We start from the raw sequence: 27,818 nt of genomic DNA on the forward strand, positions 1-27,818 counted from the left end.
TTCGAGATTTTTGTCTTAAACAAGGTATCGAATTTATCATTTTTTGTCTTAATCAGGGTATCGATTTATCGATTTTTGTCTTAAACAGCATAAATGTCTTAAACAGGGTATCAAAAATCGGAATTCTGTCTTAAACAGGGTAGGAAAATCAGCGATATTTGTCTTCAACAGGGTCAGGGTATGAGGGGCCGCGCCGCACCTCCCCACCCAGGGATATATCGAGTATCCCCCAGGGACAAGGACTGAGTTACTTGGATATTTCGTCCAACGCTGAAATACTTCGTGTGGCTGACAGCATATTTATGCAGTTATTACGTCACTTTATTTTGGGAAACAGGAAGTAGTTATGAACGCCAACAAAACTATGGGAAAGTATCCCTGTCTTGTAGTCTTTTTTATCGCAGCCTTTAGTGCGTATGTTATTTTCAACTTGCGAATATACGGCCACACTGAAAAAAAATTATTGCTCAATCAGAAAGGATCGCCTTGGCCCTCCACAACCAACAGGGGATCATCAGAAGCGGTTGATGAAGTGTTTCTCCAAGATGGCGATACATTTTTACGCTACGTACATCCGTACAATTCTTCTATTATTGGAAAAATGAAGTTTAAACTCAAAGGGAGAGCTTTGGAAACTGGTAAAGAGTTGATTGAGGATCTTGTACGTGAGCATAAACGAAAACCAGTTGAAATGGAGTCCGTGGACGTTCTATCCAAGCTGATTCCCGTCTCAGCGATTTCGAGCAATCATTTTAAAGAATTAATGGCACATGTAACGCCAGCTGAAAATATCCAACCTCATCGAAAAGTGATCGTGTATGACTTGGGACTAAGTCAGCAAGAAATCGACCACCTGAAGGGAACATCACACATAGAATATAGAAAATTTAACTTCTCTAGATTCCCCGAATATGTCAAAGATATGCATACGTATGCATTTAAACCGCTCATTATCGCAGAAATGCTTGCCCAGTTTGGCGGAGTGTTGTGGATGGATGCCTCAGTCATCTTCGTTAGAAACTACTCATACGAATTCCTTTTCCAACGAATGGTTCATCAGAAGTCAGGATTTTTATTCTACCTTTCTGATGCTCGTAAGCATCACTCCATTTTATTTGCTACCCACAAACACATGTTCGACTACTTACCAATGAAGGGAGAAAAGGAGAAAAAAGCGAACATGCCTCAAGCTACTGGCATGATATTATTCAACACGAAATACGTGATAAAACATGTGATGAAATGGGTCATATTATGCAGTCTGATAGAGGACTGTATTGCACCCAAAGGCGCTCGGCTAAAATGCGATTTTTCTTCCCCTGATAGTTATAATAGGTTTGGAGGATGCCATCGGTACGATCAATCTCTGTTTTCAATCGTTGTTTCTAACGCTTACAATGATCAACCGCACATGTATCGGTTGAATTCTGGGGAGTATCCTGCTCACGTAAGAAAAAGGGTGTAAAATTTGGTCGGGTGAAGTCTCATAGTACAAAAATGATGCGGATAACAAAGAGGAAAGGGAAATTTATGAAAGGATAGTAGTACTTTTTTATTGTTCTAGTTTTTTTTTGTAAGCATTCATGTTGAAAAGTTTGAAAGGCACTTTACAGCGTAAGATCCAGATTAGGTTCCATTACGTACAATGGGGAGGGTAGAGTTAAATGCCAACACTCCTGAGGAATGTTTTTCAAGCCCCATCCTCGGAGGAGGGCTTTGTAGTGAAGATAAGATGTTAATATCCTCGACGTAAGTAAACTAAAAAGGTTTTCAATGGTTTTCAATGCTTCTTTTATTTACCCCTTTGTTGTTTATTACTTGACACACTCTGTCTAAACTACTTTTTCCGTAACCGAGGTTCATCATTTTATGCTGCCTTCACGCACTGCTTTATTGGGATTTTTATTCCAAACGGCAGTGTGATTGTTGTAGTCACTTTGCAGGCCAGTCCGTTGCCGCAGCCACACTTGTGTTTGTCCTGTATTAAAGAAAACACATACCCTTTTGGCTCTTTTTAAACCTCTTTATAATTACATGGATTCAGACGAAAAGGTTGAATATCTAGATATCTGTAGTATATAGGTATATTAAATTCGTTCTCAGACTAACTCTTCCGGTATTAACCTATGATCTTAAACAAAATGAAGTGAAAAAGGAAACCCCGCATCTCCCCGAAATCAAGGATGAAGCTGGTCTCCCTTGCAGCCGCTGTTTTTGTTTCGACACACAATGGGGAGGAGCTTTACGGAAGGAGACAAAAATGGCCGCGAGGGAGACTGAGGGATGAACCCGACCGAAGGCCAAAAACGCCACCTAAAAAGCCTCGAGAACTGTTACTAGCAGTGAATCGGGGTTGTCTGTATTGTTAGAAAACATTCAACTAAATAACCTGAGAAACCAGCCAACATATCGCGACGCCAACACTCGTTTTCCCGCGAAATGAAGTCTGAGAAACGACTGCAGAAATTCCATACTGATCCAGATCTGGGTATTGCTTCAACCAATCAGAAGTACTGGCCAGGTCTGGGTAGTGACAAGATGAGTATGGATCCGAATTTCTGATAGTCGTTTCTCAAATGTCACTTCGCGAGGAAACCAATAGTAGCTTGGCGAAATGTGGACTGTTTTCCCAGGCCATCATTTAATCCTATCGCTTACTTTTAACTTTAAGGGTATTTCTTAACACCCGCTCCAGCGAGGATTTTCCGTTAGATTTTGACGCTCTCACCTAGAGAGTATCAATGCTGTCGCCAACATTCGGTCAGGGCTGTCACTCTCATTGCACAAGATTGACATCAAATTAAGAGCAACGTCGTTATTAACACAGCAAAAAACTGAGATGATTACCAGTAGTTACAAAGCGCCTTAGATATTTGAGCCACCAGCTTTATATACACAAAATATTAACACAAAATAAAGGCTTTCTTGATTTACTTACCACGAAGTAGCAAGTAAAGTACTCTCCGAGTTTTGGAGCACATCTCTTTCCCAGTGCACAGCAGAAATTTGATTGGCACTCCGATTCGGAGGAACAACTCTGTTAATATAATTTCAAAACTTTGCATTTAGATGTAGAGGTAGCAGATAAAGGCTAACGAGGCCCATACGAGGGGGGCTAATACAGTGTAGAATAAAGCGGGGTATTACTATTTCTCCCCGGATAAGATGTAAGTCAATCGGAGGGTTACCCCAGCGACATCTCACTAGGACCCCTTAGTTTTATACTCCTGGGTGAAAAGTGACAAAGTGGGAACATACATGTACAGTATCTTATGTAAGGAAACTACACCTCTCTCCTCAGCAAAGGCTACCGCAGGGGTATGCCCATGAAAATAGCAATAATCGAAAAATAGAAAGCGCGCGCTTACTTTTTTACACTTGTACGCGTCGTATTGCAATTCTTATCTCGGTGTTTCAAATCTAATAAAACATCATGACTCGTGTCTGACAACTAAATTCTCAATATTCGAGAAGCGTTGAAAATCAAAACAAATGGAAACATGTGATAAAGAATCCTTACGTTAAACAGAAAGCGCTTGACTCTGGACACATTATCAGATTGGTTATCCAAGTCCACAGTCTCCACATCAATGTCCACGCCTTCCGGCATGCATTGCTTGACGGGGTAGACGGTTCCACTTACGATCAGCCTCTTGGTCAGAACACATTTCAGTCCAGCCTGGCAGTCTCCCTTTTGAGTGGGTATGAAAGAAAACGAAAAAGAACTTCACATTTAATGAATGTCTCTTAAAAGACGAAAAACATAGCTAGATTATACGTCCTGTCATTAGTAAACCAAAAGTCAAAATGTTCGAAGACTTCAAGTAATAGGCGACGAGCTTGTGTGCTACAAACTCAGTGTTAAGCCGTCACCAATTTTCTTGCATTTTTGACGCATATTTGTGACTTTGGTTTTCATAACAGGAGGGAGGGGTTTTAGTACGTCGTCTACCCTTTTCTTAACGAACTGATACATCAATTAGCTATATGCTGGGTATGTTAAAAAAACGTGGAGTAGTGGGGTACGGAAAATACCTTTATGAGAGAGTTTCTTCAACAATAATGCTATTAAGCTAAACATATGGCTAGTTATGCCTTTAACTGTTCACTGTAGATACAGCCTCAGGCATACATAAAACTTTTTTGTTATCGATGTGCTGATCAGAAATGATATCCCGGCGTATCCAAATATTAATTTGTCCAAGTAAACAAGACTGATTATTTTCTATTACGAGCTCATTAGAATGCAAAATATAACGAAACATTTTACTGAGCATTCTTGTAAACGGAGACAAATACAGCGTGTCTCATGAACTGGAAAGAAACCAATATGAATGTAAACAGTGAGTGAATCGGTCAAAAGTATGTGATTATAGTGAATTGTACCTTCATTTTACACTCCGCAAGCTCTGGGAGATTTGAACTTCCCTGGAAGACAAAAAAATTGCAAACATACACTTAAGTTAGTTTGGGGTTAAAACGCTAAGACATCTTCTACGCATAGAGAGAAAAAAGACATTTATGGCACAAAAAGAATGTGTTTGAAAATGGTTCGGGATGTTTTCCCATTTTGCGACCTTGCTCCAGACAAAAAGGTTATTTGACACCACTCAAGATAAATTAAAAAAATACGCTCAACAACTTCATCTATAAAGAAAAAACCGGTGGATTATAAAGAGGACTAGTGCGTTTTGCTATTTTAATATGGCAGCCCTTGATCTTAATGTTCTCGTTTAAGGTTACTGTAAAACTTACCAAAGCAAAAGAAATGCAAAGACTCAGAAAGATGACAATCATCATGACTTCTTGAACTTCAACAGATAGCTCTGGAACTATGTTTTTCCGCGCTGTCTCACTGATTTTTGTTCTTAGAGCTGCTTTCCGATTTTTATACAGATTTGTAAGGGAGAATTAAGGTGCCAGCTGTTGGACCAGTGAACACCACCTAAAAAATACAGAGTATTGTCAAATAATTTGTTCAAACGAATTTTGTGTCTGCAAAAAATCTGTTTAATCAACTGTTTCTTCTCAGTACACGTGGAGTTAATCAACAATCTCGGAAAAAAAGCGGTGAAGAAGGTTGTATAGCTTAACGTCAGTTAATTTTAAGGTTCATAAAAGATGGTTTTCCCTTTTGCTAAATACTGTGACTCTTTTTTGGCCTATTGAAAATTGGGATATACCAGAACAATTACGCGCTCAAACACTTTTTTTTTGTTCACTATTGGACAAGGGGGCAGGGGACGGGGGAAAAGATTAAAAAACAGGTAAAAAGAAGTGGCCCTCTTAGCACTTTTGACGATGATTGTAGGTCATTTTCGTCCCCTCTCCATCTACGTGCTCTCCACTCAGGCTTAAGTGGATTTTGATCTAAGTGCAGCAAACCATCGTTGGTACAGCCGCCTTGGGAACATTTCGTAATCCAACCTCGTTCCCAGGTACAGGTAGGAGAGAACCCTGGGAAGCAGGTTGTTCGTAATCATAAAACGATATTGTTAGCTTTTGGAAAATATTTTGAAATTCTTCCCGTGTTAACTAAGCATCTGTATCTATCTCTTCTGTGTCGCGGCGATTTTAAAGCTGGTTGAATTATCACTTTTTTCACACCATGCAATTGGGTTTATTACAAATTAAAACAGCTGAAAGAAATGCCCTATTGCCGCGAAGGGTCAATGTTTATAGGGCCCTCATTGATAGCAGCATTTTATGCTGAAGAGATAGCCCTGGCTAAATAACATTTATTATTATTATTATTATTTATAAGTCTGATTAACAATTCTCATTTGCAAGGGGGTAGTCGAACCGCGAACTACAGCTGGAACTAAGTATGTGTATATCAAATTCGCTACTTTACAAAGTGATTGTTTATAGAGATGAAACGTCTAATGAAGACGAGGTTGTCTTAACAAACAAATCTTTTTTTCTAAGTAACCACTGAAAAAGAAAGTTGTTAACATAAAAGAAGTCGTCCTGAATTTGTTCACCGAACTGACCAAAGCTGACCAAATACAATTTTACACACGAAAATGGTTTTTGGAAGTGATCTTATGAATTACCTCAGTAAATAGCAGTATTTTATTTTGTTAGCATAGATAGACAATGCCCCTGTTTTAATTTCCAGACAAGGACAGGAGTGTACACTTGGCACATAAAAGCATCACAACATTATCATAACTTGTTAAAAGAACCATTACAGATATTCTTAAACCTGTATGAATAGGCCTCCCCGTCGTTCCACAGTGTAAAGGACCACTCCATTTAGAAAATAATAATCTTAGCTCAAAAGGATTTTTCAAAATCATTCTTTTTGTTTGTTGCCGGCCATGAATTAACAGGTAGCTTAAGGTGATTTTACATGGGACGATTCGCAACGACAATGTTTTGCGCAACAAAGCGTTGCAATGTTGGAACAATGTTGCAACAATGTCGCACGCTGTGTTGCGCTAAAAATCGTTGTTGCGAATCGTCCCGTCTAGCATCACCTTTAAGCAACGGCGACGGCTACAAAAACCTTACTTAAAAAGTAATGTCGTGCTGCTTCCAACTGTATCGCGCTTATTCCACCTCGCTCAATTTTTCAAATGTTAGCATTTTTTCTGGAGTTGAATTCTCAAAGGCTGGAATAAAAGTTCAGGAAAAGAAAATGAAAACTGTTGTCTTTTGTTCACGTCATCCAAAAAAGGTGAAATTTGACACTTTCATGTCGTAGTCGTACAGTGACGGCAAAGAAATGTACAAAAAAGTGTGATTCAGGTGCAAAGTTGTTGTTTTGCTAATCTAAACCCATTGCTTTAATTTTTTGCCGTTCTCGTTTACGTCGCCGCAGAGGAACGATTGCAGACTTTGACCCCTTCACAGGGTATTGAAGGTCAATAAAAATGGTTTTATGTCGAAAAAAGAGACATCAAACTTAAGATGCGGACCCTTGCGTCTTAGTGCCGCCAGTAACAGTTGAACAAACGGCTATTTCCTTCGGTTTGGATAAAGTGCTTTTAAGTCCTTGCGGTGATCAATCTTGCTGTAACAAGAAGCACTAAGCCTTCTTCACCGAAAACATCAAAACAGCTGAGAAATCGTACTCACTACTATAAAATACCTAGCGTGAATGCAGCAAATCCAATCACCTATTATAAGAAGTTCAGTAAAATAAGATCAGTTTCGCTTAGTCGATTGAAATGAAGATCTTTGTTTTCTTGGGTCTTTGCGTCACTTTATCTCTGGTAAGTTTGTATACTTCTTAACTTCATTTATCTTACCTTCTTGTTCAGCTTATCCGTTGAATACTATCTTTTCCCCCTCAGAGCATTTACACTTGACATCACAATATATGCGAAAGTATTGGAAAAAGAGAAACAGCCGCATCACTGCGTTGTGCTAATGTTCAACAAAAAATGTTCATCTGTCAGTAATAGTTAAGGAAAAAGTAACTCGGAATTTTTCTTAGATGACAGCCTCTATTTAAGTTTGTTTCTCACATTCAAAGTCCCAGTCTTGTAAGCTTGTTCACGAAACTAGTTAACTGAGCCAAGAGTAAATTTCCTGTTTTGCATTTTGGTAGATCTTAATCTATTGTGGATGGTAAAACTCTTTTACTCTTTTGTATAAGGTTTGCGATCGACTAGCTCTTTCTAACAAGCTAACAACAAAATTTGATCTTTTTGTTTCTCGTATAATCAGGGATGCTCGAATCTACCCAAGTTTGAATCTTGCAACAAACCGGTGAATACTAATATCATTGTATTTTTATTGAGTTGAAGGGAAGTGGACAACTCCATAGTCTACATACCTTAATTTTCAGGAAATATTGCAAGAAACTCCAACCGCTGCGTAATATAATTAATCGATATATATCGGCAGTCCTTTTTATTTCGGACCGAAATAGACACAATCTCTACTCTGACTTGCTTTCACCAGTGTCTGATTTGTTCTTTCTCCTGATTTCTTATTACTCAATAATTCTAAACCTGATTCTGGTTCTGATTTCGAATTTTCTATTTGTGATCTTCTATCTCCAAATTATGAGTTCTTATTTTTCATTTTTTAATTCTCATTTCTCATTTTAATTCTAAATATTGATGGACAAAGAAAGTCGAGATCCACTGGCAAACGGTTAATTCTTGTTCATTATTTTTTCTAGGAGGGACTGTAGCTGTGCAGCTGGACTGGCTTGTAGGCTGACCAAAAAATTCATTTACCAAGGGAAAACAATTGCCGTTAAACAATGCATGCCGCCGGGTGAAGCGATTGAAGAAGAAACCGTCGACCTAAGTGATCCTTCAGCTGACACTCCAAGAAACAAACGGTGGCTCGGTAGCAGTATTTTCAATGAAAAGGTTGGTCAAATTCTAATATCACTATTAATATTCTTCGACTGCTTAACAGGCATAGGCGGACTTTGTGTGTTATTTGTTTGTAATTCGTAAAGTAAGGGATGCCGTTTGAAAGCTGAACCGGGGTCAAACAAGAAAACGATGGGGGAGGAGGTGAACCTTCTATTTCTTGCCCCCTTCCAAATTGTTTTCTCGTTAGACCTATTAATTCACGAAAGAAGAACGAAAAACACACCAAAACCCCTCTGCTGCGCAAGCTATGTCAGGCAGATTATATGCGGCCAATTTTCAAGAGGCTACTACTAATTTTTTCCTGACTTAATAGAGAGGAGAAGTCGTCACGTCACGTTGCCATGGTAGCAAAATGTCCGGATGACAAGAAACCGAACAACAGTTTCCTCTTAAATACATTGAAAACACTTTTTAGGCTGTCCACAGCACTTTTAGATCTCTTCAAAAGCATTCTTAGCGTCGCTATAAAATTTGTATCTGTTCGGTCATCCTAGGGCAACTTCAGTCTTTTCGAAATTACGAGGGCTTCATTTCACCGATAATTTTAGATGCAATTTAACTTGTTACGAATGCCAGAATTTTTCTGATTTCTCTCTTCATCACATTTTTGAGTCCGAAAATTTTAGGTTTCTTTCTTCCTACGAAAAATAACCTATCCTGGGTAGTGAATTGTGAAAAATTAAACTTCAAAAACTTTATTAGATGAGCATCGAAAATTGTACATGAATGGAACGGTCATCTAGAAGTTTTTAGCCGTCCTCAAGTAGTAGAAAATTCAAGACAATATTCGCTTCTCCGATCAATGAAATATTTTTATAAAGAAAACAGTCGTTGGGTGCCCTTTCTTTTCACGTTTCAAAACCAATTTTATTTTTCCTTGCAAACACCTGGTTTTAAATGCAAATCGCTATTAACAGTTTAATGGTTTGCTGATCAATGCATTTTATAATTACCCGCTAGATGTTAACTGTCCTTGTGTAAACAGGAAGTTTTTCTGAGGGAGAACTTGGGCATCTAAATGAGCTTGACTTTTTAGATTTTAATTACAGATCTGTTAACTTATCGAATATAGCTTTATTCCTAAACGTCGAGTACTTAGCTACTGTAGCAATTTTTCCAAAATATCTACTTTTTTCGCTGTTGCAACAGGAAAATAATTCTAAGGTGCAAGGGGATTATAGTTACGCTGTTATACTACAGACACAAACTGTGAATTTTAATAACTGTTAAAGACAGCGGGCACTAATGATTTTCCCGGCGAGTACAAACTGACTCTTTATAAATTAAAGTTTTCCGGCGTTTTCAGCAATCTTAATCATCGGCAAACATCTTTTCTTACTCTACTTAGATAAAATAAAATAAAATCAAAAAGACACTTTCAAATTTCGACTCAAAATCATGGATTAAGCCCTTTAAAATTCGGAAGCTTCAACACGTTCAAAATTCTGCCGCTCGCCTTGTCAACCAGTGTCCAAGATTTTGCCACATTACTCCAGTCCTGAGGGATCTTCACTGGCTACCTGTCTCCTTTCGTATTGAATTTAAAATTACCGTAAAATTCCGAAAATAAGCCCCGGGGCTTATATTTTTCAAAGGCCCTTTTTGAGGGGCTTATTTTTGGAGGGGCTCATATTCGGAGGGGCTTATCTACGGAGGGAAATTTGCGATTCAAAATCGATAGGGCTAGCCTTATTGTTGGAAGTAAATTTAAAGTTTTTGCTTTGTTTTACTTTGTATTTGAGGGCAATTTTCCAAGCACAAGCCCCCGGGGGGCTTACATTTGGAGGGGCGATTTAACGGAGGGTTTTTTTCGTTACTGGTTTGGGGGGCTTATATTTGGAGGGGCTTATACATGGAGGGGCTTATTTTCGGAATTTTACGGTATGTTAATTACTTACAAAGTACTACATGATCGAGCTTCAATCTATATACAGGAACTCCTTCAATTGTATACACCCAGCTGCAATCTTAGATCCTCTAATAGAAATTTATTGGTTAAACCCTATTTTAATCTCAATTCGTATGGTAAACGAGCTTTTTTTTTTTCTGTTGCTGCTTCGGAACTTTGGAATTACTTACCTGAGGATATTAAATCTGCAAACTCAATTTATGATTTTAAACGCAAACTTAAAACATTTCTTTTTATTCGAGCTTATGAACCGTGATGTTTTTATTTGTTATCTGATTTTTTCTCTATTGTGTACATTTATCTATTTTGTAGTTAACGTCTAGTTTTAATGTCAATTTCTTGTTTTTACATTTTAGTTTTATCTAATTTTTGTAAACAGCGCCTTTGAATCTTGTAGAAAAGGCGCTATATAAATGGAGTATTATTTATTATTTAAAAAAATCCGATATGGCCACACCCAAAATCGACCGAACTCTTTATAAGTGTTCTTTTCGCCCTTCTTAGTCGTCTTAAACATTGTCAAACATCTTTCATTACTCTATTTAGACAAAAAAAGATCAAAGTACAGGGATAACTGATCCGATGAACAATGTGTGTCCTGTCAGTATAGGTCGTGTGTGCGGGTATCAACATAGCGGCACTGTTCGTGGCAAGCCAGTTGTCTTCCCACTGGGGATGTTGTTCTGTTGCTCTTTTCTCCATCACTGTAGGTTAACTCAACAGCAAAGACATTTACGAATGGTGTTTTTTACTTCCCGTCTGACATCTTTGATCCTCCAACAGTAAAGGACAGGATTCAGAGATGAATTTAAAAAGACAAGACAAAGGGAAAATTCATCCGCGATTCTTATTTCAATGGAATCATCTATATTTCCAAACTGCAAAAGAAATGCCATCACGATGTTAGGACCATAACAAGCAAGCATAGCAAACTGTATCCAAGCTACGCTATACACTGTCTTCTAGTATCGTGCTATGTTCAGTACACTTCTTACTCTGCTTGACTGTTCTGGTTGAACATGATCTCGCACTTGGGCTTGTTGATGACGGAGGGTGAAAAAAATCTTCGTGTACGAAAATGTGGAGACTATTATAAAAAAATGATAAAAGCTCGGACGGTCCACAACGAGGCAAGTTCTAACTTATCATGAAATAGGATCAGAGCCACGCAGTACAAAGAAGCGTTTGGAACAGCAATGAACCAAACACAAGCTATGAGCACACGAATTCGGCATAAAGTTCAGCTGAAAGTTACAACGTGTCTAAATCTCAGTCCCAATAACAGAGCGAGAAGTCTGTCAACACTGATGGCAGCCGACGTTAGGATGGATACCGCAACCAACACGCAAATGATAAACACAAATACGTAATCTAGGTCTACGATGTAGTTACCAATATCAAGAGAGATTGTAATGTACCAAACGTAAACGTAAAGTGGTTGACAAAGAAGAACAACACAAAGATCAGTTATCGCCAGACATCGAAATAGGAGCTTCGTCGGTGGATGAATGGAGGAAACGTTTCGTAGAGCAACTAGGATTAGAACATTGCCCAGAAATTCAAAGATGGAAAGGAAAATGTTCAGGGCTATAAGAAATATCCATACTCCGGATGGTATCTTCGCTATTACAGATGCTCCATTAGTGTTGTTTGCCATCGGTTTTGAAAACCTCGATCAAGCTTTATGCAAAGGAAACGCCGATTTCAGTTAGATGGAAAGAGAAATGTTTAAGGATATGCAAAGAAATATGTGAACTCCTTCGTAACTACGAATGTCTCATTCGTATTGCTTGCAATTGGTGTTGAAAGCCCCCGATTTAGCTTTATGAAAAAGAAACGTCGATTTGAGTTAATGTTCAGTTTCTTCAGCTGTAAGGCTACAGAGGACGGATGAACTTCCTCGGACAAAACAGCTTGTGAAGGAAATAGTTAATTCACTTGTGATAGATCTAGACAGAAACTGGCAAGTTAAATTAAAAAATAGACTTTGACTCCAAATTCACGTGCTGTTGTATGAAACGTGTCACTTACTCTCATAACATTTTTTAGACAGGTTCACTTGTTGAAGGCTATAAGAAATATCCATACTCCGGATAGTATCTTCGTTGTTACGAATGTCCCATTCGTGTTGATTGCCATTGGTGTTGAAAGCCACTGATTAAGCTTTATGGAAAAGAAACTTCGATTTGTATTAACGTTAGGTTTCTTCAGCTGCGAAGGTACACAAGATGAACTTCCTCGGACAAAACAGCTTTTCAACGAAATAGCAAATTTATTCAGTTTGTTATAAACCTAGACAGAAACTGGCAAGTTAAATTTAAAGATACTTAACTACAAATTAACCTGTCGTTGCATCAAACGCATTAATTAAGCCGATTCCTAACATTGTTAAGACAGGTTGACTTTGCTGCTCGCTAAAGAACTATCCAAAAATATTAATACAAAATAAGATGTTATATGTACTTTGACGACATGGATATCGTAAAATAGGGGTACACGAAAATTGGAGGTTAACAAAACACAGTGAAGGAGATATGCTGTCATTTCAACTAGAACAAATTATTGAGTAGTAGTTTAGGTTGACATGTTGACTTTGTAGCTCGCTAAAGAACTAATTGACTGACAATTGCATTATTAAAACTTCCTGCATAAACATCTGGATTTCCTGAGTAATAACGGTTACCAATTAATTTCTCCCTGTTTGCTAATGACTTTCTTCCTTAATGCCAACTTGTTTTTTGTGCATATCGGTTTTTATTTTCATTATTAGCATAATAGGAAATGTTGTATTGGTGTCATGTGACAACTGCAGTAAAAAATCTCATTCGTTGCCGCATTAAGGAGCTGTTCGATACAAACCGGCTCATTATATCGGTGTTCAACGGTACAATACGAATCCAGCGAAAAATTAAAATGGACTCTCAAGGTGGCTCGACTGAATTTTCAGGGCAATTTCCGAAGCACTTTAGAAAGGCGTCTACCTACATGTGTATCATTTACTTATAAAATCTAGAACGGCAAGTAACCAAAAAGGGCGGCATACTAAAGCTATATACACGCTATAGTGGATTGTTTTTCGTGTTATTCGGTATAGTATGAACACCTGTACTGCGGATATATAACTCTCCACTATAAGTAAAAGCGTAAAACACGGTGGTTTGTTTTACTCGCCAGGGCTTCACTTTCGTCGGTAACAACTAATTTAAGATAGACTGTCAACCCATCACTAAGCTGTATCTTCCTATTACCTCACTATTTACCCCTCGGGGGTGGGGGGGGGGATACCCAGTACAATGGCGTATACGGGAAGGCTCCGCCTGAAAGGGGTACTTTTTTCAGGCTTCAGGTATATGAAAGGGTAGGGATTTTACTGGTTGAAGTATATGAAAGTGTAGGGTTATCGGTTATTTCGGTACGTAAAAAGGCCCAAAAGGGCTCACAGATTTATTTTAAGGCTGTGAAAAAGTCGAGAAAACGTTCTGGTTTTGTGATTTATTCATATTTTAAATTCAGTGTCTTTACACTGCTTAAAAGGGATGCAAAATTCTAAATTAGTTATAAGAGAGGGTATCATATGTTAAAAGAAGGCGTAGAAAAGGGGTACCTTTTCCGTCAAAAATGGTAGGTAAAAGCCGGATAAGGGGTTGGACCGACCTCCGGGCGGAGCCTCCCCGGATAAAACTATGTTGAGTAAACCCCCCCTCCCCCACCCCGGTAATTACCGCAGCAGGAGTAGCTTGGGTGGTACAGGGCTTGTCTGCGAGCGGATGGTCGCGGGGTCGATCTCTGGGGCCGCACCACTATTCAGGGTCTTAGAATAATTGAGAAATGATGGTATACTGCCTTTGCTTTGCAAACAGCTAGTCCTTTGCTCGGATGAATACTTAGAAATGGCGGTCCTATCTCCAGTAGGAGACGTAAAAAATTGTCCTCAATTAGCAGTTTCTTGCTAAATGCACTGACAATTTAGAAATAAAATGCTTTGCCTGAGATATTGACGAAATTAACAGCACAGAAGCGCAGTCAATATAGACTTCTGAATATGAGTGTTATGAATAAGACTTTAATATAAAGCATAATTAGAGTTTGTATGGTGTTGTTAAAGTTAAAAGTTAGCATCGCACATTTGCAATTAAAATAGACCCGCCCTAATAATTGGCTAGAAAAAGTTTGGTCACGACTGCCAGCTAAAATATCCATTACTTAACATGCAAACTCCAACTCCGACCGACACATTAAAATCTGTTATTAGGAGAGTTACGGTTTCCAACAGTTTAATGAAGAAACCTCAAAGGATATGAAAGTGAACTACATTAAGTACAAATTTTCAAATCAATTTCGGTTTCCAACTCAGTACGTTTTTAAGACACTATCTGAAAAAAAAAACTCCCTTTTAAGGGACGTATTCCACATCTTAGGTGATTTAAACTTTCAACTTCCTTCTTTTCGATGCTGCGGCAATATTCAGCATAACACAAGAAAGAAGCGTTCTGTATCACTAAAGTAAACTTCGTAGCAGTTCGTATTCATTTTGACGAAGCTGTGTTATATGTTAAAAACAGCCAGAAGCCCACTTTTGCTTTACGAAGCCACACACTTTTTTTTTCCTCGGAAACACTTGGTTTTAAACGCAAATCGTCATTATCATTTATCATATTCTCATCACATTTACCTGCTAAACGTCACTAGCCCTTGTGTAAACAAAAACTTTTTCAAGAGATAACTTGGCCATCTGAGGACGTTCATTTAAGTACAGACATGTTCACTTACGAAATATAGCGTTATTTCTAAACGAGTACATGTCAGCTACGTTGCCAATGTTCTTAAAATGTTTACTTCTTCTTTGTTCTTTCGCAACAGAGAAATTAATTTGGCGGTTAAGGTGCAACGGGTTTACATGTTGAATATTAATTTATTCATTTTTTTCACCTGCTGGGAATTGTTTACTACACTTTTCATCGTTCGTCCAAACGTACTCCTGTAATTTTTATTTGCCTTACAATGTCACATCTAAATCTTATTTTTTGGTTTTAAAATTCAGGCGCTCAGTGCGTCGACGCGTCGTCTCTTTTCATTTTCATCCGATTTCACTTCCAATAACGATAAACTTAATAAAGCTAACTAAAATTGCAAGACGATCGTTTTGAAAGGTTTCATTTGAATCAATTAACCACGCTTCAGGTTTTCGCTAACAAATAAAAAGTGAAAGGCATGTACTTCCCATTCAGGGGTTTAATAACCAACACCTCATAAAAAGAACAATTCAAACTGCGTTTCACAGTTTTAACATACAGTGTTTGTTTCTTTCAAGCAAATTAGCAACCAGCTTATTATAATTGCTTAGTTCTTCTCGAATCCCTTACATAAATGTATGCCCAAAGCTCTGCGCTGACGTTATTTTCTACCAGGGCACATATTTTTCGTACAACAACATTAAACTGAAGAGTCCTAAGGCGCTAAATGAGATGTTTGTGACAATTGACTCGACTTTATATATACTTTGTACTACACTGAAGGGTCTTAAGCCGATAGTTTTACATCTAGTCAACAAAAGGTCATTTTTTTTCTTCTGAGAAAACGCCTACATTAGCCCTGCTATTTTCGGGAAGTTTTCCTTTTTAATGTTGAAATACAATTGAAATTGTTGTTTAAAGAAAACACAGAAGTGTTATAGGTGTAGTGTCTACTACTGACGACTATTTGAGCGGTCCAAACTGAACATCATGCAGTTGCAAAAGGAGTAAACAGGACTAATGTATCTATAAATAATGTCCGCCCTGCATTCATTGTTTAGTATGTATAAGTATGAAGCTTTTTGACAAGTACTTAATTACATCTCATCATTTACGAGTTTATAACCCAAGCAAAGTCTTAAGAGTAAATCGACTGAAAAGATGAAAAACGTATCCTTTGAACAATGTAAATATTGCCTTTACTTTTCATTTTTTCGTATGTACAGGTAATATATATGACAAAGTACTTTTCGTGGTCGCCGGGTGTCTTCATTGTTCTGTTGTATCACCCCACCTACACCCGGGAAATTTTTGCTTATGGAATCCGGAATTTTCGAAATTTTTCCTTGTGGAATGGAGAATCCTGCTCTTTGGAATCCGGAATACAGCTCAAGGAATCTGGAATCCCACTTACGACTGGAATCCAGAATCCAAGTTCCACTGACAAAGACTGGAATTCAGTGCGAAGAATCCGGAATCCACGACGAGGAATCCAGAACCCAAGCTAGACTGTCTTGGATTCCATTGTATGAGGAGAGTTGTACTTCTCCCCAAACAAATCAAAAGCAAAGAAACTTGCAAATTGTTTTCTTCACTTCCTGCTTCACATCTCTTATCTTCCAACAGTAAAGAACTGGATTTAGACATGAATTTAATTAAAGAAGACAAAAGCAAAACTCATTCGCGATATTAATTTCGAAGGAATAGCCACGAAGAGAGGATACTGATCCCAGTATAGTGTAAGGACCATAACAAGCAAGCATAGCAAACTGTATCCAAGCTACGCTATACACTGTCTTCTAGTATCGTGCTATGTTCAGTACACTTCTTACTCTGCCGCTTGACTGTTCTGGTTGAACATGATCTTACACTTGGGCTTGTGATGACGAGGGGTGAAAAAAATCTTTGAGTATGAAAACGATGAGATTATTATAGAGAGAAGAATTAAACCCAAGAACGTCCAGCTCGAAGCAGATAACACCCTAGAAAGGGATAACTTCTTGGCCACGTACGTAGAACAAAGAAGCGTTTGAAACGGCAGAGAACCAAACACAAGCTATGAGCACACGAACTCGGCATAAAGTTACAACGTGTCTGTATCTCAGTCCCAATAAGAGAGCGAGAAGTCTGTCAACACTGATGGCAGCTGACGTTAGGGCCGACGCCGCAAAAAACACGTCAACGAAAAAAATTGTGTATTACGGAGGGGATATCTTTTATGTAGTTAATGTGACGAAAATCTGCTAAAATGAAGAAAACGTCGAGTGGTTGACAAAAAAGACCAACACAAAGATCAGTAACTGCCAGACATCGAAATAAGAGTTTTGTCGGTGGATAAATAGAGGATATTTTTCGAAGAGCGACCAGGATCAGGGCATTGCCCAAAGTTGCAGTGATGGAAAGGAAAATGTTTAGAGCTATAAGAAATATGTGTAGTCCTACCGGGAGTCCTGCCGATGTCCCATTTAAGGTGTTGTTTGCCATTGATGTTGAAAGCCACCGATCCAGCGCTTTACCAAAAAAAAACTTCCAGGTTAATAAACGTTGGGCTCCTTCGGCTTCAAGGCTAAAGCAACCTCCAAGGGCAAAACAACTAGCGGATGACAACAGCCGCTTTATAATTAATACTGAAACTACACAAAAAGACAGACAGGTTTTATTAATTGGCTTCGAAATTCCCTGCTGTTCTTTTCATCAAACGTATTTAGTAGGCATTTCTTTATCATTATTTTTTAATTAGACGTATTTAGTAGATATCCCCCCCTTTTTTTTTTACTTGTGGACTTTGCTGCTAGCTAAAGAACCAGTAAAGACACTGATGGCAACAAAACGCTTCTAAAACCACTGCTATCTAACATGAAAAATAAAATTTAAAAGAAAACAGTAAAAAAGGTAGATAATCATCTCCGATAAAACCAAAGGTAATTAATAGAAGCTGTTTAAAATTTGCTGCGCAATGGACTTCCTGTAGAATTATTTTGACTTCTGCATAATTTATAGTTGTAAAATCTTCCTGCACATCAACCTAGATTTATGAGTAATAGTGACTTATAAATCTCTTCCTGTGTAGCAATCTCGATTTAATCAGGGGCACCCAACGGCAATTTTCGGGAAAATATCTGTTCGGAAGACGATTTGAGATCTAGAATTTTCGGAGCATTTGTTGTAAAATTTCTTGCTTGCCTGCCTCTCCTAGGATTTTCGAACATCTACAAAATGGTATAATTACCCATTTTTAACGGATTTTGACCCTAAAAAAGGCCACCTAGAATTTTCGGGAGCCTTTTCCTGGCTGAAATTTTCGAGAAGGTAAGTTTTTATCCCTATAATTTTCGGATCACTAGACTTTCAGCTAGGAAATCCGAACAGATGAAAAGTTTTTAGGGGATAAAAATATGCCTATATCTACCGTTTGAATACTAAAATACGTTCACCAATGGTATGTTAAGTGGTTTTGAACTATATCCTCGTTGGAAGCCCCTGTTGTATTCTTGCACTAATGAATGTCTCCCTTCACCGACAAACACTTTTTATAAACCTGCAACGATATGACACTGAACTCATTTTAACTGTTTACAATACTTACTTGCTTACTAACTACAAGAGTATAAATTTTCAACTCAGAAATCATGTAAACATTATCTATTATTATCATTTACTATATTCAAGCATTGCTTATACTAAACTAGCAATTTGAAAGACAAAAAAAGTTTGAATTTTGAGTAAATTTCGTGACAACTTACTTCTTTGATTCAATGTGCTGCAGTGTTCCGCTTGATTCAAGAAAGAGGCGTTCTGTGCTACTAAAGTAAACTTAGTAACATACTTTCAATTTTGAGAAATTCCCGGGTTGAATCCCAAAGGACGGTATGTATAAGTTTCCAAAAAAGAAAAGAAAATTTTCGTGTTGTGTTCACCGACTCCATAAAGCGGGCGCGTGAAATTAGGAGGTTTCAGGTCGCAGTCGTGCAACGACGGCTAAGAGATGTACAAAAAAAGCGTCGGATGCAGGTGCAAACTTGTTGTTTAACTAAGCTAAACCTATTGCTTTTTTGCTATTCTCGTTACTGTCGTCATCGTCGTTGCTTTAGAGCGGTTTTTATTTGAGTGTCGAAAAGTAATTAGTTTTGCACTTTCTACACGATGCGATTGGCTTAAAAGATTCGCGCCACCTTTTCATCCAATCAGAAGTAAAACCAAAGCCAATTGTGACGCGCTCGCATGCATTTTCCCGCGCTTTGCGTCAGCCACATGTAATTACTTCGAGTTTTGATTGGTTCAATGTATTGTCTGTGTCCTATGTGATTGGCCAGAGTAATTACTTTGGTTTTGGTTTTACGACACTCAAACGAAAACCATTCTAACTCCCTTTTGTTGTTATCCAAAAATTTTGCTACCATGGTAACGTTACGTCACACTTCTCCTCTCTATAATCACTAATAACAGCACAGGGTCCAGACGAGTTTCGTGTGAGTAAATGAATTACTTATTTAAAGTCTCACCTTGAAAAATGTCTATACCTGTCGCTTAGCACGATTAATTAGCCTAATGGGATCTTTATGATTCTACTGTAAACGATTTCTTCGCTTCTTATCTGACCCAGATCGACTTTCGCCATTTTGAAAATCAATAACCGCAAGCCATGTCCTCGCTGGCGCACGGCACGTCGCCCCAAGGGTGACCGAAGACCGTCACCCGAAGGGCGACTGTAAGCTGATCTTGCGAGCCCTCAGTCTCTTGGTTTGCGGTCTATAGAATGTGTAACGAAACTGTAACGCGATCAAAATAACCCATTTTTCAAAGATTTTCGACGGGTTTTGATGTTCTAACGACAAACACATCTCCTCTGGACCCTGTGATAACAGTACTGATACATTCAAACGCACATTTTGATCAATTTCTTTAATTAACTTTCAAAACCTGCTTAAAACGAACCCAGAGATAACAAATCACAAGCGGTTTTTTTGAAGCTAAAAAAACACTCTACGGCAAAAATTATCTGACATACGCGTAATCGCGTATTTTGCGCATGGGCAGATTAATTTAGATTAATTTACTCAGTCTTTTGTCTTAAATTGTTTCTCTTGAGAGCCATAATGTTTGGACACAAATTCTCCCAGAGTTATCTAATCAATAATAGATAGTTTCCTCGTATACCTGTCCCTACCCCCTTTAAGATTAGAGATGGCAATTACGACAACAGTTCGTGGGCATAGCAATTTTGTCCCGTTGACATTTTACTGTTGTTTTGTTCCAGAGATGCCTTGACGAAACAGATTGTGGACAGAACTTCTGTTGTGCACTCAACAAGCGGTGTTTACCAAAAATCCCTAAATATTTCACTTGCATGTTGTCGGTTAGTATTACAAATTAAAGTCATGGTATAATTATGAGTATGCAAATTGAAAATAGCTGAAAAAAGATCCAAATCTTTTTTTTATTATTATTTACAAGAAAGTGAGAAAATAAAGGGTTTAGGGTTTGCGAATCTTCTAAATTAATAAAAAAATAAGAGGGAATCCACAAAGAAATTGAGTAATTTTAAATTTCAGTGGAGAAAAATTTTCTACCAGAATAATTTAAAGCATATTATATTCTTCTTTTTTTTACATGTTTCAACGGCTATAGATGTAATTATTTCTGACCTGCAATAACACCAAAGAAAATTACTCAACGGATTCCCAGAAAATAAATGTCAAATTTCACAACAATCGTGGGCAAGTAAAATTCCAAAAATTTCATTGTGTAAGATGTCATTTTGTGAAATTCGACAATTTTTTTCTCGGGCTCCCATAAGAAATTTTCTTTGGTTTTATTACAGATAACAAGTTACACCTATCCCTTGAAAAATGTAAAAAAGAATGCAATATGCTTTAAATTATTCTGGTACAAGGTTTTCGTCCACTGAAAATTAAAATTACTCAATTTCCTGATGGATTCTGTGTTAAAAGAACAATCAGCTTGTAAGTATTACCTAGAACATGACGTCATGTCCACCTTTTTGGATAGTTCCCGAAACAATAAAACGGCGGCCATAATGGTGTCCCAAACCAATCCTGTAGGAGTTGAACTAATTTCTTTTGTAAAAGCCACCTGGGATGTAGTAGGAAAGTTTCATAATTGATGGCTTCGGTTATTATTTTGTTTCTTTAAATGCCAGAACCTTCACAAGTGCGGCTGTCGCGATGGACTGGAATGCAGACAAACATCCAGTGTTACAGTCCCTATGATAGGAACAGTTATCCCTGTTAGACAGTGTATGGAGCCTGAATTTTAAACATGAGGATTGAAACACAGTTACAGCCACCCAAGAGGGGTGCTTAGCTTTAAAGAGACAAAAAGCTGTAACAAGAGAGATCAAAATAAAAAAGTCTTTAAAAACCCTCAGCAAATGCTGTTTACTCTCGGTTGTTGTCTGGTTCTTCATTTTCATGCTGCTTCTTTGCGGTTATTAGAGAGATTAAGATTCACATGTACGCCAAACGGCAAACGTGAATTCGTACTACGTGACCAAGTTTTCCCCTCAATTGTCGTTTAATGTTTATTACGTCCACACAAAAATAAATAGTTTTACGCCCTTGAGTGTGAGCGGAGAAAAGTCCGGTTAAATATAAGGGGCTTCGAAAAAAGAAAGCTGAAAACTAAAAACATATTTTGTGGTTCTCTGTGATACAAACCAGCCGCAGGTCAAGATCTTTCACCTCTGGCAGTTTTCACCGTTAAGCGGAAAACGTCAGTTAATTGGAAAACTGTTTGCAGTGTTGTTGCGTAAAACAGTTGTAGAAACTTTATTTTGGTCGAGGCTAATAGTGATTTGTCCTTTTGATTCGCTGTACTGCAAAACACGTCAATTAATTGGTAGAAATTAGAGGTAATCCATTTCATCCGATACCTGACTCAAACAGCTGCCTGGACTGTACTCTCTAACCGAAGTTCTAGATCCAGTTATTTTTATAAGTAAGATCAGCGGAACCTTAGACATAAGGGGGTCAATACATCAAGTTCATTCAATTTCGTTCTTACCGGTTTATGCTGTTCCTCAAAGCTAAAATATGAGCCTGATCATTATCACGAATAAATAAAGACCTGATTTCAGTCGCTATACAGTTGAACCTCGATATAACGAACCTCTATATAACGAAGTCCTCAGTATAACGGAAGATTTTCTTTACCCCAGTAATTTTGAAACATGTGAAAAAGAACTTCGATATAACGAAACCTCGATAAAGCGAACAAACTTTTGCCACTCCCTTGGCCCTTCGTTCTGTCGAGGTCGGGTTGCACTGTAGTGCGAAATCATGAATAGCTAATCATACACCGTATTCACAAATGGCGGACACGCGGGAAAAAACTGGTGCCTAGTCATGAAAGCGAGGCGTTGGAGGATAAACAAAAATTGCAAATGAAGACTTTCAGTGAACTTGCAGAGTGTTAAGCGCGGATTCCACCTAAAATAACTTTGCACGGACTTCTTTTTAAATACAATTACGTGGGATGTCTTCTGCCTTTAATGTTTAGTAGTGATTTTCTGTTTGCATTGAAAAGGGACGCGTATATCTTCAAGGAAACAGGATGATTTTGTAGGTTTCCGAAGAAACAGAAGCTCGCCAAGTGGACGATCGCCGGAGAAAAGCGGCAAACATGTTGGCGCAAACTTCACATTGAAACCGAGTACGAAAGCCAGCTCACTGCAGTTCGGTGAAACAGAAATATAAACAAATCTTGGTGGCAAGAAAAAAAGAAATAAGCGACAGATATATGGCCTACTTGTTAACGCAAGAGACGTCTGCCGTTGAACAGAAACACAGGGAGTTCAAGTCGAGATGGAAAAAAGGAAGACAGGAAAGAAGAGGTGACGGAGGTTTCGAAGAAGTTATGTTTGGTTTTTGTTCGCCAGGACGTTATTCTCTGGTCTTCATTGATAAAGGACATCAATTAGAACTATTTTTTTTAGTATAAATGCAGGAGCGATCGAGTGGAGTACGCCAAAATTTCAATATGTTACTCGGCAGACTCGGTAAGCCGGCCACATATCATTTCAGCGGGAAATTTCGTATTTCTTATCTTTGGCTGTTAAGAGTTTTAACGTAATGTTTCATAATATTTTAAAGTTGAAGAATACATAAATAAATAAAATGATGGTCTTCTTAAACGGATACACACTCGAATTTGATTATTCGAAACAAAAGCTTGCCGTGTTCATTCCTTTAACCTAGTAAAATGTAAGCTTTATACTACTTTTTTACCAAGAGCTCTCTGAGATAATGCCCTAAAGGAGACCAGGCAAATAGCAAGCCATAAGATTCACACAGTACAGCTTCTAATTTCAATAAAATTATTTTTAATTATTTCGCAATGACAAAGAAATCATGAGATTTTTACTAAGCTCTGCCAACGTACCTCAGTAACAATTCACTCCAAAGCGACGGAATTAATATGATCCAAAGGAAGTTGTAAATGCAGACATACATATATACATAGATATGTATAAAATGACACTGACATGAATAAATGAGCCTTGTGAATGAATCTTTCACCCGCTCTCGACTTGACCTGTTTTGTGTAATGGCGGAGGTCTCTTCCGTTAACAAGTAGGCCATATATCCGTCGCTTATTTCTCTTTTTCTCGCCACCAATATCTGTTTTTAATCCGTTTTACAGAATTGCAGTGATCTGGCTTTCGTACTCGGTTTCAGTGTGAAGTTTGGGCCAACATTTTGCCGGTTTTCTCCAGCCATAGCCCACTTGTCGAGCTTCTGATGCTTCGGAAACCTACAAAATCATCCTGTTTCCTTGAAGATATACGCGTCCCTTTTCAATGCAAACAGAAAATCACTACTAAACATTAAAGGCAGAAGACATCCCACGTAATTGTATTTAAAAAGAAGTCCGTGCAAAGTTATTTTAGGTGGAATCCGCGCTTAACACTCTGCAAGTTCACTGAAAGTCTTCATTTGCAATTTTTGTTTATCCTCCAACGCCTCGCTTTCATGACTAGGCACCAGTTTTTTCCCGCGTGTCCGCCATTTGTGAATACGGTGTATTGATCAGCCATCATAATAAATAGATTTTTTTCATCTTATTAAATACTACAAGGATGCCTTGCTTCACTGTATTGATCGTGCTCCCGTTGAAGACTGATTTCTTCACTTTAGAGGGTATCGTTTGCATTAGGACTCCTACATTAAGTGAAAAGATCGTGCTTTATTTGCTGTACCCACAATTCGTCATCAGATGACAACCTCGTTTCCAGGGTTCTTGGGAACGAGGTTGAACAGGGAACAACAAATGCAATTTTAGGTGTGTGCATTGCCCTTGTTTCCATAAGTAGTTATCATAAGCAAACACACAACACAAGCCTTTTATTACTCTGGATTTTTCACTATGATGCGAACCCAGGACAATAACCATTAATAATGACTGCTATAATTACTTCAAAGAGACAACGACAGTTGTGAAAACATCATCTTAATTAAGAATTTCGCAGGACTTAAATCGGATGGTATATAAAGACAGGCAGATGAAGTAGCAAGATATCTTATTGTAAGTATCTCACTCCACTTTGGTTTGCAGAGTCGCCGAATTCTTTCGTTTCAAAGCCGAGTTGAGATCATGAAGACGTTTGTTATTATTAGTGTCTGTATAACGCTTACTCTGGTACGTAAAAGATATGATAATTTTTTGTCAGTCTTCATACGGGTTCTTAATCATACCATACACACCCGGCACACTATTCATAATTTCGTCAATTCTTTGTGTTTCTTCCAGGCATGCTCTGACCTTCCCAAGCTTGCAAATTGTGGCGAATCGGTGAGTAAGGTGATCGTAAAACGCCGCTTAACTCTTAAAGCATCATTTCGGTTATTTTGGAGCCATGGAAATCTAATGAAAGGATTTTATACGGAATAGGGTCATTCAAGCAACTTTAAACTGAGTTTCAGATCGATAAGAATCAATAGGCAGCATTCACTAAGAAAACAGCTTTAAACATGGTTTAGATTTCATGTCGATGAGACACCGTATAGTTTCATAACCGAACCCTTTTTTCAGTAACGAAAACACAATAACGAACAAAAACAAACAATCCACAATACATAGTTAACATTAAAAATTGAAACAAACTGGCGACAGAGTATCATGAAAAGAGTCGGGGAATCATATACTCAGTGCTTTGGTATTCATGCGAAATTAGGGTGTTTTTAAACACAAGCAATGAATTAACCTCATAACTAGAATGTCAAAAGTGCCAGGTTTAAAAATAGATTGCGAGATTGTGAACATTGAATTTCAACGAAAGGAAACACTTTCGATTTTTCAAAGCAGTTCAGTCCTACTTTGCTAACATTTTGTGGCGTTGCCATTTTATAAGGAGGGGGTCTGTAACTGTCAAGCTGGACTAGTGTGTACAGTAACCAAACAAATACTAAAGATGGGAGAAGTGATGCTGGTAAAGCAATGCATGCCAGAAGGAGAGAAGATCGAGGTGGAGACTTTAGATCTTGAGGGGGAAGAAGACGCGCCAATGAGAAACAAACGCTGGCTTTGGTTCAATGTGAGAAAACTCAACATGAGTCTTGTCTTAATTTTCTACAAAATTAGAATTGATAGTTTATTGGATCTGGGTCTAGAAGGGTATTTCAGGGATCCGGGATTTGACTAAAACACATTGCGGGATTCGGGAAACATTAGAGGAATACCGGATTTGAATGCCACCTGGAAAACTGGATTCGTCAAAACGTGGACGCGGAATGTGGGATTGGCAAAGAAAACGCTATTCGGGATACGGAAGTTCGGGACGCGGGATTCACGTGAAAAATGAGCTGGAACGTAGAATAAGGACGCCTAGGGACTAAGACGAAAAGACAAAGTTATTTTTATGCAACTCAATGTTTTTACAAGAAAACACTCTCCTCAAGTTGGATAGTCTTCTATTTATTGAGTCTATTTTTCTTCTTTATCTATTTATTATTTTGTGGGCTAAGAAATAAAAAATGCCGTTATATTCCTTAGAATTTGAGCTTGTTTTACATTCACATAATGACTGACTATTTTATATTAAATTAGAGATGCAAAGCGGATAGTGACTGCAAAAAGAATTTCTGCTGTGCTTTTGGGAAGCGCTGTGCTCCAAAACTCTTCAAATACTTCACTTGCAACTTGGAGGTAAGGAACTATCTTAGGTTGTATGTTAGTGTCACTGGGCGCCGACGATTGGTCAACTGAATCTCAGTATCTCACCTTGGCACTGAGTCTATCGAGGGTCGGTTTTACTTCAGGATGAATGTGGGCAATTTAAATTCTGAATTCGGCCACGTACCCGTCATTTCTGAAGGTCAAGCTATGAGAAATTCGAAAGCAATCACTAATCTAGGATTACTACTGAAATCAAACTCAGGCGGCGCTTTGAGGGGTTCGACTGGTCTTCCAAATCTTTTCCTGTATAAATGGGTTGTTTTTTTTTAAGAGGATGATACCCTATATGCTTCCCTGAAAGTGTTCACGATAAACGGTGTTTAGATAAAAGCGTTGGGAAAGAGTGACAATTGCTTAGAACGCGAAGTTGTTTAAAAACACTGCATGGCTCAACTCCGGCCCCTGAGATCGGAGATTCTCGTCAAACAAAGTTTTTCCTTCGTGAAAAATCTTAAAGTGTATACCGTCTCTGCATCTTATAAGCACTGGACTTATACATCTTCTTAAGGGGTTTTAACTGGGCTTATAACCGAGGGGGCTTATAACTGGAATAGAAAAAGTGCCTTGAAACAAGCTATTGCAGTGTTGATCAAAATACGTTTTTCATTTACTCTTTTTTCGTTAAGCTTCTAAACTTCATTTTTGTTAATTCACTGCAATGCATTTGGAGGGGCCAAATATGCCCGAAAGATGGAGGGAGGGGGGGGGGGGGAGGGGCTTAGACGGGCCTATAACTGGAGCAAGAGGTGGTGGGGCTTATCAGTGGGGAGGGGTATAAGCGGGCGGTTTACGGTATGAGAAACAATTATTGGGTGAGGTTTTTGTGATATCCGGAATAATCAAGGTCGAGGTAAGGACGAGGCTGATAACACTTACCGAGACCTTGATTATTCCGGATATCACAAAAACCAAATCTAATCATTGTTTTATTATACATTGTTTTGAAGTAGATAACGACAAATACACCCATTTGACATGGTTCTTCGAAATAGTACATTGCGCGCGCAACCTTCAGATTAGTCAGTTATCTGCTGCCGGATAACTAACTAATCTGGAGGTTGCCCTCAGGTTGCACTTATTTCCAAAATTAACTGTCAGCTCTTAGCCAATGAGAAGAACGATAGTGAGTACAATGTATAATAATTTTTGTTATTTTTTATAGAACGTACACAAGTGTGGCTGCCGTGACGGATTGGTATGCAAACAGACAAGCTCAGTCACTCTCCCGATTGTTGGTACCAAGATACAGATAAGGCAGTGCGTAGATGCTGAAGATGCCTAACAAGAGCCTTTTTGCTTAGTCAGTAAAAGAAATAATGTATAAAGGAAGAGACTTAATAAAACAAGTAGTTGCAAAAATCTTTAAACGTCTTGGTTTATTTTAATAGGATCTATGGAAGAGTTAGTCTTAGATAAAAGCGGCAGTCGGCTCTGGTTGAATATGTACAGTTACGAGAAATCCTTCCATTCGACACCATTTCAAATAACGACGCATCCAAGCGAATCCGGATTCCGGAATCTGGGAAATTCTTGTCGAAACCGGAATCAGGGATATTTTTCTTGTGAAATCTGGAAGGCTAGGCTTTGGAATCCGGAATAAAGCTCAAGGAATCTGGATCCCAATGACGACAGGAATCCAGA

At 38.3% G+C, this 27,818-nt stretch overlaps 3 protein-coding genes across 3 annotated transcripts; 2 read left to right on the forward strand and 1 right to left on the reverse strand.

Annotated features, from left to right (window-relative positions):
* Window positions 1-346: 346 nt before the first annotated feature.
* LOC140923577 (uncharacterized) lies at window positions 347-1,465 on the forward strand. Its single transcript, XM_073373653.1, has one exon. It carries the CDS (start codon window positions 347-349, stop codon window positions 1,463-1,465), a length of 1,119 nt encoding a protein of 372 aa, XP_073229754.1.
* Window positions 1,466-1,779: 314 nt separating this feature from the next.
* Window positions 1,780-4,873, reverse strand: LOC140923394 (uncharacterized). Its single transcript, XM_073373484.1, has 5 exons — window positions 4,756-4,873; window positions 4,387-4,428; window positions 3,521-3,691; window positions 2,939-3,037; window positions 1,780-1,978 (listed from the first exon to the last, which is right to left on the reverse strand). Exons 1-5 carry the CDS (start codon window positions 4,798-4,800, stop codon window positions 1,868-1,870), a joined length of 468 nt encoding a protein of 155 aa, XP_073229585.1. The 5' UTR covers window positions 4,801-4,873; the 3' UTR covers window positions 1,780-1,867.
* A 2,302-nt stretch (window positions 4,874-7,175) lies between these two features.
* LOC140923578 (uncharacterized) lies at window positions 7,176-27,459 on the forward strand. Its single transcript, XM_073373654.1, has 10 exons — window positions 7,176-7,220; window positions 7,607-7,719; window positions 8,138-8,333; window positions 20,242-20,340; window positions 21,145-21,248; window positions 22,950-23,001; window positions 24,753-24,794; window positions 25,354-25,536; window positions 26,049-26,147; window positions 27,340-27,459. The coding sequence occupies exons 1-10, from the start codon at window positions 7,176-7,178 to the stop codon at window positions 27,457-27,459; spliced, it is 1,053 nt and encodes a 350-aa protein (XP_073229755.1).
* The last annotated feature ends 359 nt before the right edge of the window (window positions 27,460-27,818 follow it).

Source organism: Porites lutea, chromosome 13 (genome assembly GCF_958299795.1).
Source record: "Porites lutea chromosome 13, jaPorLute2.1, whole genome shotgun sequence".
Lineage (NCBI taxonomy): Eukaryota > Metazoa > Cnidaria > Anthozoa > Scleractinia > Poritidae > Porites > Porites lutea.